At 40.7% G+C, this 18,558-nt stretch overlaps 1 protein-coding gene across 3 annotated transcripts in view; it reads left to right on the top strand.

The window, feature by feature from the left end:
* The window catches only part of FAM91A1 (family with sequence similarity 91 member A1), a 57,157-nt gene that overhangs the window by 28,566 nt on the left and 10,033 nt on the right, over positions 1-18,558 (top strand). For 2 of the 3 annotated variants that reach the window (XM_075124948.1, XM_048841597.2), the window contains exons 16-23: positions 3,263-3,411; positions 5,191-5,325; positions 7,190-7,303; positions 9,261-9,333; positions 11,515-11,664; positions 12,097-12,204; positions 12,659-12,782; positions 14,491-14,560. In XM_075124948.1, the coding sequence (XP_074981049.1) occupies positions 3,263-3,411; positions 5,191-5,325; positions 7,190-7,303; positions 9,261-9,333; positions 11,515-11,664; positions 12,097-12,204; positions 12,659-12,782; positions 14,491-14,560 (923 nt within the window). Of the gene's footprint in view, positions 1-3,262; positions 3,412-5,190; positions 5,326-7,189; positions 7,304-9,260; positions 9,334-11,514; positions 11,665-12,096; positions 12,205-12,658; positions 12,783-14,490; positions 14,561-16,448; positions 16,686-18,558 lie in introns of all 3 variants that reach the window. The other variant, XR_007355418.2, reaches the window with a different exon arrangement.

Here is an 18,558-nt window from a genome sequence, read left to right as displayed (position 1 = left end):
GCTACGTCCGGTTCACTCTGCATCTTTTTAGTCATCTAGGTCTAATAATAAATAAAGCAAAATCAACTTTAGTACCACACAAAACTTAGTACATTGGGGCCCTACTAGATTGTACGAATGCAAGGGTATTCCTGCCAGGGGAACGATTTCAGATAATTGTTGTTTCTGTCTGTCCCTCCAAGTTTACCCTTCTTCCATAATTTGGGTATGCCTGAAGTTATTGGATCTTATGGCCATGTGTACTTACATGGTCCAGGATACGAGACTACATCTTCGTCATCTTCAGGTTTGGCTTAAGCTGGTGTATCACCTACATTTTTAGTAGCTGGACACCCTGGTGCAAGTGCTGCCACCCATCCTGCAGTCCATCAAGTGGTGGAGGAACCAAATCAATGTTTGCAGAGGTGTTCCTTCATCTGTTCTCCATGGATCATAACATTAGTGATCCCTCTGCCATAGGTTGGGGAACATATCTGGAGATTTTGAAAGTTCAGGGAGTGTGGACAGATAGGAATATTTCCTTCCTATCAACATCATGTAGCACTGAGCCATTTACAATGCAGGCTGGGCCTTTCGGTCACACATCAGACACAGAGGTTCATATACTCACTGACAATACCACTGTGGTGTACTATGTGAACAAACAAGGGTCCTCACTCCAACCAGCTTTGTCAGAAGATAGTAAAGTTTTGGCATTTTGCATCAGGGAGAACAACATACCCACAGCAGCTCACCTACTGGGGATGAGGAATTGCTAATGTGATCACCTCAGCAAAGTGTTTTCTCAGAATCATGAGTTGTCTCTGAAGAACAGTGTGTTAAGGTCCGTCTTCGGAGTATGGGGCATTCCAACTATCAACCTGTTTGCAACAAAAGACCACAAGAAGTGCCCATTAGTTTTGCTCCCAGGTGGGCCTCAGTCCAAGATCCTTGACAGATCCCTTCCACCTGAATTGGGGATTGGCACTCATATATGCCTTTCCTTGGGATTTCTGTCATCACACAGGTTGTTTTCAAACTGAAGTTGGATCATGCTAGACTGATTCTCATTGCACCAGCTTGGCCAAGGCAGTGTTGGTTCTCTGATTTCCTCTGATTCCCTCAACTGCTCATATCTCTTTATCCTGACCTACTGATCATTGTCAGATTTGGCATCCAATATTGAACAGCCTGCTCCTCGCGGTGTGGATGCTGTACAATTTGATGAAGAGAAGGAATGATATTTGGAAGCTGTTTGACAAGTGTGGCTTAAGAGTAGAAAGCCATCTTCTAGGGCTACTATTTGGCCAAGTGGAAATGATTTTCAGTTTGATTGCTAGCTTGGGGAGTTCAGCTGCTACTGGCCTATATTCAGGACATTTTGAAGTACCTGCTATGCCTTCAATCATTTGGTCTTTCTATCAGTTCATTGAGGGTTCACTTAGCAATGATCTCAGCATTTTTCATCTGCCCATCCAAGGGAAGTCAGTTTTTATGAACTCCATGGTAATGGGATTTCTGAGAAGAGTCAGTCATCTCCACCCACCTGTGAACGGGCCAATTCCCTTGTGGTACCATAATGTATGTTTAGCTGCCCTGATGGGGCCTCTGTTTGAGCCTCTGGTAGCCTTTTCTCAGTCCCTTTCTATGCCAGAAGGCAGCTTTCCTTGTTGCAATAACATCCACAAGAAGAATAAGTAAGCTGCAGGGTTTATTACTGGAGCCCTCGTATACGTGGTTTTTCAAAGACTAAGTGTAGCTGGGGCCACATCCAAAATTTTTTTCAAAAATTATTTCACAGCTTCACCTTAACCAAGTGATTTACTTACCAGTGTTCTTTCCTAAACTGCGTTCAAATGCACATGACCAATGACTTCACATGTTGGATGTGAGACGGTACTTGGCATTTTACCTAGAGAGGACAGTCTTTTCGGACATTTCCTTGACTTTTTATTTCCTGTGCGGATTGAATGAAGGGTCAGGTGGTTTCTGTGCAGATAATTTCCAGATGGATAACTTCCTGCATTACTACAGTTTATGGAGTAGATCAATCTGCATCCCCACAGACATTACGGACTCATTTAATGAGAGCCCAACTGTTATCGATTGCATTTTTCAGCAATGTTTCAATATTGGACATTTGTCAGGCTGTGATATGGGTTCTGTATGTACTTTTACCAAACATTATTTAGTTACCACAGCATCTCTGTCAGATACAAACTTCGTGAAGACAGTGCTATAATCATTATTTAAATAGACTTCAGGTCCCACATCTGATTACTGCTTGTGAGTTGCCTGAGTAGAATACACAACTACAACCACTGACATAAAAAATGACTACTTATCAGTTCTGTAATTGCTGTTCTTTGAGATGTATTTCAGACTTGTATTTCACAACCCACCCTCCTTTTCCTCTGCATCGAAGTCTCTGCTCTTGACATTCGGTGGGATGGAACTGTGGGGGGTCAGTTGCTGGGGAGGGGCTAATGGCCAAAGGGCACAAGTACCATCTTTATGGGTACAGCTGGGCAAAGTTCTTCGGCTTTGGTGCATTGGGCACGCACTCGCATCTGAGTGGAATACATGTCTGCACCCACACCTTGAAGAACAGATAACCATTTTTCTTTAATATTAGATATTGACTCTTGTAATTCACTGAGTAGGAAACTCTTCTTCATATGGTCAAGTAGGCAGTGAGGTATAAGTTATGCTTCTCTGTCAGAGACCAAGTTCAGGCATAGATTTGAAATACTGCTTTGTAGTAGTACATCAGTATGCCAGGGTATCCTTGAATACTTCCAGGATTCCAGGTGCTAGATGTAATCCTTTGCTGGCCAAAACATTGGCATTGGCCACCTCCATAGCATTGAGTAAAAAGCAACATAGCAGCTAGTTTTTTATGTATTCCATTTTCTCTGACCTATGTTTTTGCTCCTTAGTAAGCAGACTAGATGCCAATTTAACTTTATATTTTAATGGTTTGTTATAAAACATCTAGAACATAGTCACAAATACATGTTTAAGATACTGAGTTAGCTTAAACAGTCAAAAGCCAAACTGCTTAATGTTAAAAGTTCAACTCTGAAAAACTGGCCTGTAAAAATAATGTATCTCCTTATTCTAGTGACAGACTAGACTCTTCTACTTTCAGCTTGAAGAACCAACACATCTCGGGGAAAGAACTGGATTCTTTTCTGATTCATATGTTGTTAGAATTGTTACTGGTTGTGTATGTTCCTTTTCTAGCTGTATTCAAAGTGTCTTTTGATGCTTTTTAATGTAGGTTTTCCTTTGGATCTCTTACGATGTGAGAGTTTGCTGGGCTTGGATCCTGCAACCTGCAGTAGAGTTCTAAACAAAAACTACACACTACTTGTCTCCATGGCGCCGCTCACCAATGAAATTCGACCCATCAGCAGCTGTACCCCCCAGGTGAAAATCCACTTTGAAAGGAATCTGAGTCTGTGATATTATTGCACTTCATTTTTGAATTAATACTTTTAACATAAAAGCAGTTTTCTTTGGATCTTTTTCATAGAAACTACCTTCATTAGAATTTTTTGCTCTAAATGATTTTGCACATAAAACCGTATTATTATATTACAATTGTTTCATGAAAATCAGAGTTTAGTGAGGTATAATGTGCATATTTATTAAGCTGAATTTATTTACTAAATGTCTGCGTAGTAATTATCTCTCTAGTTAAAAAGTTCTGTGACAGATGTTCCTTTATATATATATTTAACGTTTTGAATTCATGTTCTTAGAACTCGTGAGCCCTTTGGAAATAAAGTCTTCTACTCTCTTATCAGTTTTCAGAGTAGCAGCCATGTTAGTCTGTGTCCGCAAAAAGAACAGGAGTACTTGTGGCATCTTAGAGACTAACAAATTTATTTGAGCATAAGCTTTCGTGGGCTACAGCCCACTTCATTGGATGCATAGAATGGAACATATATAGTAAGAAGATTATATTTATAAATAAAAAATGCCAGGAAACAAAATAAATATTTTGCATCCTCTAGAAGAGATATTATTTTAGAACCTACTTCACTACCCTGTACTCATGTTGAGTAGCACATAGTAAGATACTGTGCCATAACAATAAGGGTGGTGTAATGAAGCCCTTAATTTATTCCCTAAAGTAGCACTCTCTATTCTGGCTGTCCCCTTAATCCCCGCCTCCCAGGCGTGCGCGGCCGTTCTGCATGAGCCCCAGCGACCTGGAGCTGATGGCACGAGCTCTTTTAAAAAAGAAAAGAAAAGAAAAAGGGACACCGCTTTGCCTCCCTTGATGCATACCCGCATCTCCCTTGGGAGGCCCACCCCATAGTTTGAGAACTGCTGGCTTAGAGCATCTTCATTAAAGCGCTACAGTGTTTTAATTGTTGACTTGCCATCACATGACACATTCTGTCAATTTTTCCCAAATGCTGGGGCATGTCCCCCTGGGGGTGTCTGAAGAACTAAGTGTGGGGGGAGGCTGTAAGAAGATTTCTGATGTGTTCTCCAGGTTGTCAGCTTTCATTAAAAATAAATAACTAAAACAATCCTGAATGGTAAATAAATTAAGATGTATACCCCATTCACAACATATGCCAGGGCTGTGGGAGAAGGGGTGCCATAGGCTTAATTTTCCAGAAGGGGGATCAGCTTTCAATAATTTAGGAAAGTGCATTATATAATCATCTGTGAAGCTACTGTAACTTGCTTTCTGAGTTTTACTTGGTGTATTACTTAGCTTCACGTATCAGACCTCTGCAGTGAACGTTAGAATAGCAAAACGTACTGTGCGGTATAAATTAAAAGGGTAAGTAATGTCGTCAACTTGGTAACCAAATTCTATAAGACAGCCAGCTTGTTTACAGTGTTGTGTTTGAGCAAGTGTCTAATCGGTGTGTATGTACTGTACCTTTAGCAAACTTTAACAAATCTAGCTTTCAAGCAAGAGTGTCCTTCCCATCTTCTGTTATACCCAGGGAATGAAGGGACAGCTGAGTTGGAATCTTAAAACTTGGATTCACCATGTAATAGTGAGGTGTTGTAGCTGCTGGCCATGAGGCCAGTCTTATCTGCTTGTAAGGGTTACTATTTAAGTGTACCAAACTCTAGTAAAATAACAAAGTTCTGCCGTTTTTTCTTAACCTATAATTGTACTTGTAATAGTTGCAATTCAAATGATGCTTTTGCATTTTTTGATTGATCTTTCTTCAGCATATTGGACCAGCTATACCAGAAGTTAGCTCAGTTTGGTTCAAATTGTATATTTACCATATTACTGGTCAAGGACCACCATCCCTATTGCTGTCTAAAGGGACAAGGCTTAGAAAACTTCCAGATATTTTTCAGGTATGTTTATATGCTTTTTTTTCTTCTTTTTTCTCTCAAATGGAACCTGAATTTTCTCCCAACGAAGGAACTGTTCATTGCTTCTGTTGCTGTTTGTATCAGTGTTGTTCCAGCAAACTTGACGCTACTTTCCCTAGCTTTAATTTAATACATCATACTGCAGATCCTCTTAGTATGAAGTAAACACTTTAGATGGTGGTGGTGGTTGTTCAGGAGTACTATCTGGACACATAGGAGACTGCTGTAGCAGAAGACTTATGAGGAGCAAGCATATCTTTGCTGGGAAAGATTTAGGCTTCTACTCCAGAGTGCAAGGATTCTACCTTAGAGAATCAGATCTTCTCTCTTCTCCCTTCATCCCCCAAACAAAACAAAAAATAAAAATCTTTCACACGCGTGCTTCTCTCAGAGTCTGAGAAGATGGTTAAGACTATCCCCTTTATTCTGGAGACTGTTCGGGTCCTAGAACAGAGATTTTTTTTTTGAAGCACCTTGGAGATGTCTTCTGCAATTAGGATGACTGTATTCATACTGCTTTGGATTGATTAAAGGAGGTATGGCAGTTTTCTCCTACCATTTTGTCTGTGTCAAAGATGTTAAATGGAAAACACAATCCTGGTGGTGGAAGTTGCAATGGCCAAGGCAAACTTGGCTGAATTAAAATTATAGAATCTCCTCCTGGTCAAATATCAATTTAAACTGAGGTACAGGACTCTATATTCTTCATGTCCCCCTTTCCAAAGAGAATTGAAACATTTAAGAAACTGGCCTTGTGAGTGAGTGGAGATAGACAGAGAGATGCATGCATCCTTTGATGTAGCTACAGTAGCAATAGTTTCTGGCATCAGTGTTTGTAGACATCAGGAATGAAAACACAGAGATCTTGTTTTGCTCTATCTCCCTCATTTTATATTCCTATTTTTTGTTGTAAAATTGGCATGGGGAAAAGTCCTGTCTCAAAAATAAAGTACTAAAAGGTCAGGTGAGTGTGGATACCCAGTCCACAAAGAGGTTCTATAATACTAACAAACTGGATCTTGAGTCTAGCTGTGAGGCCTAACCCAAAGCTTCAATACTTCACAAATGTGTGGTGTGGCTTTTTTTTTTATATTTTTAAAAGCGCTCTATGTAGTTACTTTGTAAATTTCCTTATAGAATCAGATTTGAGGTTTGCTGGCATAGTGGATTTTCCTTGTACCAAATAGTCTCAAGTCCTATACCAATAAATTTTTTCTTGGGACATCTTATCTGTCTGCACACCCTTTTTTTGTTACCATGCAAAAATGTTGTTGTTCTTGTTTCCACTATTGCTTGTTGCAGTGGCATTTTGTTAAAAATATACACTTTTTATCGAGAGACATTCCCAGGACTTTTTAATCTTCTGAAATGAGGCTCTCTCACAGTCGTATCTTTAGAGCAAAGGAAAGTGCTTCCATGTCATTATTTTTCTCTGAAGATATACTCCACATTGATAGAACACCATTATCATTTTGAGTACTGCTGGCAGATTTAAAGTTTCTCAGCACATATTCTTACCTTCCAAATTTATATGAGAATATTTTTATCTCCCCTTCTCAAGGAACATTGTGGTATCTGCACATTGTCACAAGTCTTTGCAGCAGATATATCCTGTTCGTACTAGCATGTTAGGAAACCCCCAACCTCAAAATTCTGCCTCCATCACTAGAAGGAGCATGAGCATAAAAGTGGTGTTATAACACAATATAAATGATATATTACTGAAAATACTGGCAGTAATTTCCTAATTGTAATACTTTACTATTGGCCTAATGATTTAGCTTTTCACTTTTATATACTTGGACAATCAATTACTACTGCTTTTTATTTTGTTTCTTTCTTTTAGGGTTATGATCGCTTACTAATAACATCTTGGGGTCATGACCCAGGAGTAGTCCTAACTTCGAATGTATTGACAATGTTGAATGATGCTTTAACACATTCTGCCGTTCTAATTCAGGTACTTGATATGAATATGATAAAATGTACTTAATTTCAGTACATTTTTTTCTTATATGTAATGTACAGTAGAGGTGACTGAAAAAAAGTGACTTTTTTTTCAAAATTCTTCATTTTTTTTCAAAATTTTTAACTTAGAAAAATTTTGACCGGCTTTATTGTGTAGTTTGTTTATTACTGTGTCACTAAAATGTTGAACCAAAACCGTTGTGTGATTCATATACAGTTATATGGATTAAAACGTAGTCCATGTATTAAAATGTTGTCAACAAGTATGGTATGCATCACAATTGTGCTTTGTAGATGCCTGTTTTTTCAGAGTTCTATACTAAAAATTTTTTTATTGGTTTTCAATTATTTCTTTCTGATCATATAATATTTGTATCTTAGTACAATTTTGTGCTAACTTTTAGGGTGTTTTTGTACTCTTGCACAACTTTTTGTTCACAGACTTTCCTACAAACTGTATTCCAGACTCTTTTCTTATTATTTTAACTGTATTAACTCGGAAAGAAGGATAAGTTAAGCAACTTTAACAAAGAAAAGAGGTTTTCAAGTGAGATGGATTTGATGAGGTAGATACATGAAGGTTATTCAGATGTCGAGAGGCATATGAGAAGCACAGGCACGGGAACTAGGGATGCGGCAGGTGCTGCAGCACCCCCAGGTTTTACTGTGAAAAGTTTGGTATGCTGTCAGAATGAAGCTAGCATTATTTCACGATTGTTGAGAATCCCATGTGGTGTGAGCAGGAATTGTACTTTTTTATATTGCTTTTGAGCACACAGGGTTTGCAGTTTTGTTAGATGGCTTTCAGCACCCCCACTGTAAAAAGTGTTCCAGTGTCACTGATGAGAAGGCTCTTGAACCAAGGCTCTTGGACATCTGGGACTTGGGGAGGTCAAAAGAGAGGTGCAATATTAAAGACGAGAGAGATGAGGTCATAGACAAGAGTTTTGGCATAAGTGTGGCTAAGAGAGTGATGTACCTGAGCAATACTGCAAAGTGGTGAGATTCAGATTCACAAGTTAGGAGATGTGAGAAGGCAGTTTCAAGGTGAAGGAAAATACTAAGGTTATAGGCCAAAATGGTGTGTGATAAGAGGTAGTTCTGTTTGAAAATGTTCTCATCTAAGAAAAGCACCTCTTGAGAGACTACTTGGTGTTTAGGTCTTGTATCTAAATCAAAAACAGCTAAACATAATTCACTATTGCTTTTGGTGTGAAGAGCATTTCTATGGCTCTTCATAAACATCTGAAATGAAGGGTTCTTTAACGAAATTACTGACATTAACTACTACATTGGGTTTTTAAAAAAATATATAGGTATATTTGTCTTAAACGTTTTAGTAAAATAAATGCCATAGTATGGCATTGTGTATGAATCCTTTTTTTGTCTTTCATTGGTTTAGCTAAAATCTTTGAGATACAGAAAACAACTGAAAGAAAAAGTAGTAACTCAAATAAGCGAGCATTTAGGATTACATTAAGTAACTTTCATATTGTATATACCACCAAATGCTTCACCTGTAAGAGCCTTAGTGAAAAAGAAAAGCAATTATTTGAGCATTTCTGTGGATGAGGGTCTCCATGCTGTGATGCCACTTTGAAACTAACAATGACGCTAAACTTTGTAGTTATGATTAGTAAAACACAAAGCTAACTGTTCCTCCTTTATTACATTTTAACTTCGAGTTTGCTTACATTAAGTTGAGTTTACATTACATTACATTGCTTACATTACATTGAGTTTGAGTTTGCTTACATTAATATTTGTTTAAAATTACTAACCACAATCTTCAGTATATAAGCGTTTTATCTGGTCTACTTGTTTGTTACATTAGCGTTACCAATCTGGCCTTTCTTAAACAATAGAGAACAAGTAGAACTAAGAAATCAATGCAAGCTCTAGTAGTATATATGGATTTCTTTCCCTGACTTTAATTTCTTCGTGTTCAGGGACATGGCATGCACGGAATGGGGGAAACTATGCATATTCCTTTCCCATTTGAGGAAGCAGAACAGCAAGGAGGTAACTGTCTTTAATGTGAATTCTGCAACAAAGATTTCAGTGCTATTGTACAATTACCTTGTATGGCGAGGCTAAACTAAATATATTGATGCCCACTTTCTAATAGCAGAGGATTACAATGTTACTAGCTATTGATTAAACTTGGAAGAGAAAATTGAAGGGATCCTTACATAGTGTCCACAGGGTGCTGCTGTAAATGTAGAGGAAGATAGTCTTATTGTGACCATTACCCCAACTTCCAATTAATTTACTGGCCCTCTTTCTTTCCCTGCATAAACTTACTGGGACAACACCAGCTTTTATTGCCCATCATTGGTTGTACATGCACCTCCTTGCTGCTCTTTGTGTTGCATGCAAGTTTATTGAAAAAAATTTTAAATCTACCTTATTCTCCACAAGACTTGTCACTCCTGTGTTGCCTACAGAACACTGCCAGATGAAAACATCTAGGGAGATGGTGAGCTCCTAGTTGTGCATTCAGCTAAACGATCTTGACTATTACTCTGGAGCATGACTGTAATACAGAAAATAAAAAATTGAACACAGCGTTTTTTTGTTTTTTTTTTTTTAAAAAGCTCCAAGTTAATGATGTCCCTTTTAAATTTTCTAATCTTCACTTTCAAGGTCTGCACAAGCACAATTACTTTTAGTGAAGCAGAAATTTACTGATTGTGAAGTGCTTCTTAAACTTGTCTTAGTCAATCATTTTGAAGTTTAAAGGGGGTGGAGAGGAAGATGATGGCCATGTACAGTAGAACCTCAAACATATGAACATCAGAGTTATGGACTTACAGGTCAACCAGATACCCTGTGGACCCAGAAGTAATCAGACAGACAGCAAATACTTTACTGCCTTGGGGCTTTAGCCCTGGGGCTCAGGGCTTCAGTCCCACAACTCTGTACCCAGCTTCTGCCTGGGGCTCAGGGCTTCAGCCCCACAGGGAAGTGTCGGTTTCAGCCCCAGTGCTTTTCCCCCATAGCTAAAGCTCCGAGCCCCAGCTCCCCCCTCCCCCCGAAACCGGGAGCAGAGCTGTGGGGAGCCCCAAGCCCCAGCGTCCTCTTCTTCCCCCCTCTTCCTGCCCCCCTCCCCCCGGGCAGAAGCCAGGAACAGAGCCGTGGGGCTGAAGCTCTGGCATCCATCCTGGGGCAGAAGCCCCAAACCCTGGTGCCCCCCACGAGGCTGAAACTGGGAGTGGAGCTGCAGGGCCTGAAGCCTCGAGCCCCTGAACTCCCTCCACATCTAAATCCCTGAGCCCTGGTGCTCCTGAGAGTCAGAAGCTTTGACACATCTCTACGGCTGCAGCCCCAGTCCCCCGCTGCAATCCCCCGCCCCTCCCAGTGGCTGAAATCCGTAATGTCTTGTTCAGAGTTACGGACAACCCCCATTCCCAAGTACAAAGTATGAGATTTAACACCTGAAACTGTAGATTGGTGCTGGACAAAATACAAACCAGCATAAACCATCCATTAGTTTCCTGATCTGAGTCTAAATCCAGTTTATTTGTTTTAGGTTTACAATGAGCTATTTCCTACATTCACTTCTCCTCCTTTTGGTCTTTGGCAAAGTGGCCCACATCCTTTCACCTTGATCCTCAAGTGAAAAGTTTTTAGCTGAAAACCAGAGGGATCTTTCTCACTCCCCCTTTCTCGTTCTGGGTTTTGACGTCTAGCTGTTGATGCCAGTAGTTCCTCCATGACCAGACTCAAAACCTGGGAGCACTGCAGTATTATCTTGTGCTTCATAACGTACCTCACATAAACTCTGGGCCAAAGTACTGTGGAAGATCCAGATTGCATCTTAGTGGAAGAGATGGACATCAGTGAGGCCCAGCATTGAAATTGCTGCACTCTGCCATCTAGCTGAAGGTGTGGGGAAAATGGTACCCACTAATTCTTGCATTCTCTCTTCCCTCCTTGCCACTGTATCTTAAGGTACTATGTTGTTTTTGGAATGGGGAAGAAGAAGCGATCCATTTACCCAGTTTCCCATATCATACCCACCATCATGATATCTGAACCTAGGAGCTAAAGAAGAAAGGGAAATCTCCAAATGCCTAAATGAACCGCCATCAGAAGTCTAGCCCTGACTTCCTGGATATTAACTGTAGTGGTGCTATGGTTGTTCTACTACCTTCTTGCAGTGATGCAAAGGCAAACTTGTGTGCTTCTTTTCTCTGCTAGACTTCTCTCGTGTGAATATGGGTGTTCATAAAGCATTGAGAATATTAAGCGACAAAGTGGATTTGCAGCATTTTTGTGGGTATGTTACCATGTTGAATCCTTCCAGTCGACACACAAACAGAAAGCTGAGTGATGCTTCTGATGGAAAAGGTTAGTCAGCAGTGAAGACTATTTGTCTTTGGCGGTCAATTTCTTTGAATTCATATGCCCCTTTTAAACAAAAATCAAGGTGTATAAATTTATTGTTTAGAATATAGAAATAAGTACAAAACGAAATCTTCTCTTAAAACCATCAGCTCTTTAATGTTTTATTTTGAAAACAAAACTCTATTTAAGTAGAAGCGATGGAGATCCCTAGTTTCCTTTGATTATTTTAGTGTCAAACCAGATCCAAGTAAGATCCTTGTGTTTTTCTTTATTCCTTTATGCCATGCATCTAGATTACTGTCCTTAGGTAAATAGTTTGAGGTACTTTGTGTTCATTATCAATACATCACATATGAGTAAAATTTATATATTCTGTACATCAGGAGGTAACTAAGCTTATGTTCATCTAAATATTATTAAATATCTTAAATTTAGGTGAGCTTGAATTGGCATCAGGATCTGATGTAAATGGGAGCACAGAATCATTTGAAATTGTTGTTGAAGACACATCTGTGGATTCTGCAGCTAAGCAAAGTCCTGAAGGTAAGATCTTACAAATGACCTATATTATTTACTGGAAGATAAAATCTCCCTTAGATATTTCTGTCCAGTCAGAAATCTAGTATTAAAGTATCTAAACGCACAATACAAGCATTGCCTAATGTCTCCAGTGCTGTGTTTTAAGCAAATAGTAGACATTTAAAAAAAAAACTTAATGTATTTGACACATTGATGTATGGATAGTGCAATACTGTTAATATGTTTTAATGCAGACCTCTTAAAGAATCTTTGTTTGGCTCAGAATTGCTTGAAGTGTTCTGTCTTGTAAATACTGTGTAAGTTTTATAAAGAATGGGAGATAGGAACCTTTTGGTACAGTTTAGCTACTGACTCAATTTTTATTTTTTTTAGAGAGAACTGATCCGGGGTTAAATTTTCAGGGTCAATTTACTGTTCTCTTCAGAAAACATTTTAGTCTCTTGTTTATATCTTGTAGTTCCCACAACAGAACTGGAATGGGTTCCCCTGGAATTATGCTTTGGAATTCCACTGTTTAGCTCGGAATTAAACCGGAAAGTCTGCAGAAAAATTGCTACCCATGGACTATGTAGAAAAGAAAGGTGAGGTTTCTTTTGCACAGCCATTGTGTGCAGAACTTATCTGTGCTTTGGCAATGCAATAAATTAAAGTTTGAAACTGTAGTACTGTATCATGTTATTACATTGTAGGAGTCACTTTTAGGCTCCAAGATACTTGCTGTAATATACATTCCCATAGCTCATTGATCATAGCTCAAGCCCTAGGAATATTTGGCTGCTATTGTCAGCGTGGGCATCATACCATAATGTATGGCAGTGGTTCTCAGACTAGGGCCGCTGCTTGTTCAGGGAAAGCCCCTGGCAAGCTGGGCCGGTTTGTTTACCTGCTGCGTCTGCAGGTTCGGCTGATCGCGGTTCCCACTGGCCGCAGTTCGCCACTCCAGGCTAATGGGGGCTGCGGGAAGCGGCACGGGCCGAGGGATGTGCTGGCCGCCTTTCCTGCAGCCCTCATTGGCCTGGAATGGCAAACCGCGGCCAGTGGAAGCTGCGATCGGCTGAACCTGTAGACGCGACAGGTAAACAAACCGGCCCGGCCTGGCAGGGGCTTTCCCTGAGCAAGCAGTGGCCCTAGTTTGAGAACCACTGATGTATGTGGTGTATGAGCAGAGATTAGCCTACTTAAAATCATGCCTTGCAATCTATCTTTATTGTAGATTAAACTTCACATTGCAATTGATTAATAAAGCAAAATGTTTTTTGAAAGGAATTTTATTTTACTTTGGAGACGATGGGAAATGGGATTTCTGATGGTAATTTTTTCATCTCTTGTTCAATGAGGTCTCTGACAGACAATTTAATTGGAACAGTTTCACTGAAATGCAGCACCTTTGATTAGATTATATTTCTTAAATTAATGGTGGCTTCTCTATGTGTGAATAAATATAGTCCTTTGTAGAGGGAAAGGGCAGAGGGAAGTAGCCATAGAGAGGCTTTACACAAGCTATCCTCTCATCATCGAAATACCAGCAAAACTCAAATTCCGTAAGAGCTAATAATGTAGTAGCTTTACTGCGTTTGATTTTGGGAAGGCAGTTCTTATGCACTATAACAAAATCTTATGGACTTAAGTGATGGCCACTGATTTGTATTCCTCATTTCGAAGGTGGCTTTTCATTATAGTTCATCTTTTCTTGGCAAAATGTGTCTGATTTAGGGGCACAATTTTAGAGGCTGTGTTACGGCCATTTGAAAACGTTTCCCTAATAGCCCTCTGCAGTGAGGATCTTACAGGTAAATAGGTTGCTTGTCACCTTTTTTGGAGCTTTTGCTGTGTTGCATTTTAAGAAGTAACTTACGCTAAGAACCACTGTATAGCATACCTTTTTAGAACGGTCTAGCATAAGAAGCAAGAATAAAATTTAATATATTATTCATGCTTCATGTACATTATACATATTGAGTAAAACTTTCAACCGCACCTTTTTATCATAGTAACAAACATAAATAGCTTCAGGAAATTGGATATTCACTTGTTGAATGGAACAAAACCCAGGCAGTTAAAAGCAGGGAGTGGGGGGTTGGAGTTTAGTTAGCAATTTACCTCTTCTACAATGATAGTATTACATTATTCTGTTTTATTTTAACAAGTGGTGTTAAGAACCATTAGAGCTGCTCTTAAGATCGTGAGCCTGGTATTCTAGTCCACTACAGTAACAATATGTATCAGCACACGTGCACTTTTTTAGACACCTGCTACGTTTTACAGCTTTTCCTTTTTTCATTTTGACAGCCTTCAAAAACTCTTGCATTCCAGTAGAAAGCTGTCTCTACAGGTTCTTAACTTTGTTTATTCATTCCAGGTAAGGGAAAAAAATCAAAATGTAGGAACTTCTGCATGGTCTGTCTTTTGGTTTTGGCTTTTTTGTTAAATGTTGTGTAGAAGTTTGTAGCTTATTCATTTTTTAATTATAGAGCTATTAAAGACATTGTCATATTAAAAATCTCATTATTTTCTGAATTTTCATTGAAATAAGAGGGGAAAATACCATTGTTTGGTTTTATACTTGGTATGTTATCACTGCTCTGCTCCGTATATAATCAGTTTCCCCTGTTCTGTATGGGTTTTCACAGCAAAAGGAGAGAGAGAGATTTGAAACATGCTTATAACCTCCTAAATATTATTAAGGGACTCTGGGCAAGTGTAGCCTCAGGTGCTACTTAGTAATCTTCTAAATATCAAGTTGACCCATATCCCTTTTAAGAGAAATATTTTTATTTAAAACTGTTATTGTTTGGTAATGAAATCTCATGTCCTAAATTTAGCCAAGTCTGAGTGATAGATGAAACATGCTGTTAAATTCTAGTTTTATTACTTGAAGAAGTCTGGTGTGTTTCTTCATGTAAACAATGTAGTGATGAGTTAATGTTAAAGAGAAAATGCGTAAAACTCTTGGCTATGTTTTGGAAGACTTTTTGTTTAAGCACATTGATGTAGCATGTTTACCTTGGCATTTCCTCTACAATGCCTCAGCATTTCTACAGTTGCCATGTAAGCATCCAACTTGTTGAAATTCTATGATATGCACATGTGTATCCTCATATACAGTAGTTGACAAGTTCTTTCCTATGTCCGTTGGTACTTGTAAGGCGGTTGCAGCTGTCCCTCCATCCGTCTGGAAGAGAGGCCACACCCCCTTGCTACAAGCCCTCTGGAAGGGCACCGTTTGGGGGGAATTCGCACGGGGTCTCCGCCACTTGGCGGGGTAACACAGTAGTGAGTCTAGGGGCCATGGTCCTCCGACTGGCCAAGGCACCAAACAATTAGAGGGCTCTAGCCTACAATCAGGGTAGATCAGCAATGTCTATAAGCCCTGGCCCTCAGACAGTGCGGGGCAGCAAAGAGGCTCTGGCTGGTATTCAGAAAAGAGCAGTAACGAGTCTGTTAGCCCAGACCCTCAAACAGGATGGGGCAGCAAGTCTATATGCCAGGCCCTCAGACAGGGCACGGCAGCAAAGTCCGGATGCTCTGGCCTGTAGTCAGGACAGAGCAATAAGCGCAAACAGAGTGGGGCAGAAAACAGTCGGGGGTCCTGGCTCTGGCCGACCGCCAACAAACGCAGGCCTCTTGGCCTATGGTGGGGAGGCTGCCACCCCAGGGGTAGGGTGATGTGGGCCCACCTGACTCCACCGTGTCCCAGCCCAGGGCCCTAACAGTGGCTGAGTGGTCCGCCATTGGGTCAGTGGGGAAACCTGGCTGCAATACGTTGGCCAGCTGTCAGTCAGGAACACAACCGAACTATATTTGGCTCCCCTGGGCTACTTCCTACACTTCTGGGTCTCGGGGGTCATCGTCAGTCTCTCTGGGATAAACAGTTAATGGCAGCCCCAACAATTCCTTGGTGTCTCCAGCGACCGGCAGCTCTGGCAGTCTGTCCAGATCTCGGGTGCTGCAGCGGTTGCTGTTGGGTCTGAACTCCAGCAGCGGAGAAGAGACGTCTTTCTCCTCTGGAGGCTCCTCTCCATCTGAGCTGGAGGGCCCTGTCTGTTCAACTGATAGCTAAGGACCCTATGATTAGGCTGTTTGTTCTGACTGTCGCAGTTCCAAATCAAAAAGGCAGGGAGAAGTCAGTCACTGTCAGCAGTGCCAAATGTTGTGGATCAGATTTATTGGTTCTGTCTGATTTGGATGTCTTCTGCGGTTCAGTCTCTGAGACCTAAGTCTATTCCGCATTTGGCTTCATGTTTCAGGATTACAGAGTTGAGCCCCTCTCCAGCTCTGATGATTCCTAAGCCTGTCAGACCAGCACCATTGCCTGTATTAACTCCAGTGCCAATGTCTGATCAGAAGAAGACTATTATTGTGCTGGCATGCTCTCAATATGACATCTGACTGTTGGTTGGATCTGAGTGAGTGATTGCTCAGAGCGAGAAGGAGGAGGAAGCCTTCATTGGTTCTGAGGTCTAAATCCCTTTCACCTGAAAAAGGTAAAATGGAAGATATTGTGAGTCTTTTCACAGAGCCATCTTTGCCTCTCCCTCTTAAGACTCCTTGAGGATTGCCAAACAGATCCTTCTCAGCTTTTAGGCATGAAAAAAGTGCTGTTGCTATCTCCGGTGAGATCAATAGTGGAATAGAGGTTGAATCCACGGTTAGAAGAGGATAGAGGGAGAGTTGAAAGGTCTCAATTGTCCATATTCATGCCATCTAAGTCTGGATTTCCTCAACCTCTTGGACAGTTTCTGCTGCCTCATCCTATGTATATGTTCCCAGGTCCCAATTATTGGAGAGACTGGCAGGTCTGTGGTCTTATTGGGCTGTGCTGCAAGAGTTCTTGAGTCATCCTCCGTATGGATGAAGTAGTGATATTCCAACTAATAAGGATCCATCTTCTGGGAAATTTTTGGATCTGATTCCACCGGATATGTCTGCAGCTCACATGGTGGTGCCTGATACTTTCTGAGTAAGGAAATGAAGAGTTACTTCCTCTTTTTGAGCATGGTTAGGTGGGTAAAAAATTTGAACCTGATATTTCACCTGATGAGCATGTTGGTGTTGCTTCTCTGTCTTCTCCTTCTGAGGATGCTTTACTATTTTATGAATTAATATATCATATGGAATCTACTTTGAACTTGCCTTCAGTTGCTGTGGAAGTGGCATCACATCCAGTATTTGACATTCTTGGTGGTCCTTTCAGGAAGGGGATGTTTTTACGTATGTTGGAAGGTTTCTTGCAACCTGCTGAAGCAGTTTGGGCTACCCTGGCTTCTTGTCAGCTTATCTTTAAGAAAACTGACAAATTCTCTGAAGTACTGCATGAGGCATGTTCATATTTTCATACTCACCTGTGCCAAATTCCCTGCTGGTTGCAGCAGCCAGTAATAGATTCAGGTCTGATTAAGCCTGTTCGACTCCAGATAGGAGAGAGGGAGAAAAGGTCGGGTTTTTGTTTGGTTTTTTTGTTTTAGTGATTTAGGGTGACTAATTACCTGGCAGTAGATAACTTGTGCAAAAGTTACCAGATGATCAGAGGAGATCATCTCAGGGAGAACAAGGCTTTAAAAGCCAGCTCCTAAATGACCAAAGGAGATAGTGAATAGGAGCAACAAATGGGAATTTTGTGAGGGAGTTTAGAGAGGGAGTGTAAGAGGCCGCTACATGTAACAAACCTACTCTAAACTTAGGCCAATTCTGCCCCCGCCCCAAATAAAACCAAAAACCCTGCAAGAGTAAATATAATGCAGGCAGAAATCCAGCAGCAGAGTGGAGGCTATCCAGTTTATTGCACTGAATGCAGCATGTATGAATATCTGTCTTGTGGGCAAGTGGCATTTTTGTGCAAGCAGCTCATGGGCCTCGGATTCACTGTAGAGACACTTGAGGCCAGAGCGGCTGAACTGGAAGAACTAAGGGAGATGGAAGTACACAGACGAGACTTTCAGGGACACAGTAGAACAGTCCCACTCCCAGTCTGACAGCCTTTGTGCTGTTGAGGAGGATGAAAGTCTGAGTGGAGGAGAACATCTGGAGCCAAGGGAAACAATCCCTTAGTTAGGACACTCCTTCCAGATGGTGTCATGGTATCCTCTTGCACTGAGGACACCCCTCCTAGGGAGAGATCCTGAGATACTAGGAAGAGCCAGGTAATAGCAATTCAGTTATTAGAAATATAGATAGTTCGGTTTGTGATGACTGGGAGAACCACATGATAAATTGTCTGCCAAGTGCAAAGTTGTAGATCTCCTGAGACATCTAGACAAACTTAAGGGGAGGAGCCAGTGGTTGTGATACACATAGGTACCGCTGACAAAGGGAAAGATAGGAGAGAGGTCTTGGAAGCCAAATTTAGGCTGCTAGATA

The sequence above is a fragment of the Caretta caretta genome, chromosome 2 (assembly GCF_965140235.1).
Source record: "Caretta caretta isolate rCarCar2 chromosome 2, rCarCar1.hap1, whole genome shotgun sequence".
NCBI classification, from domain to species: domain Eukaryota; kingdom Metazoa; phylum Chordata; order Testudines; family Cheloniidae; genus Caretta; species Caretta caretta.
The sequence above is the reverse complement of the archived record's forward strand: the minus strand, read 5'-3'. Positions and strand labels throughout refer to the sequence as shown.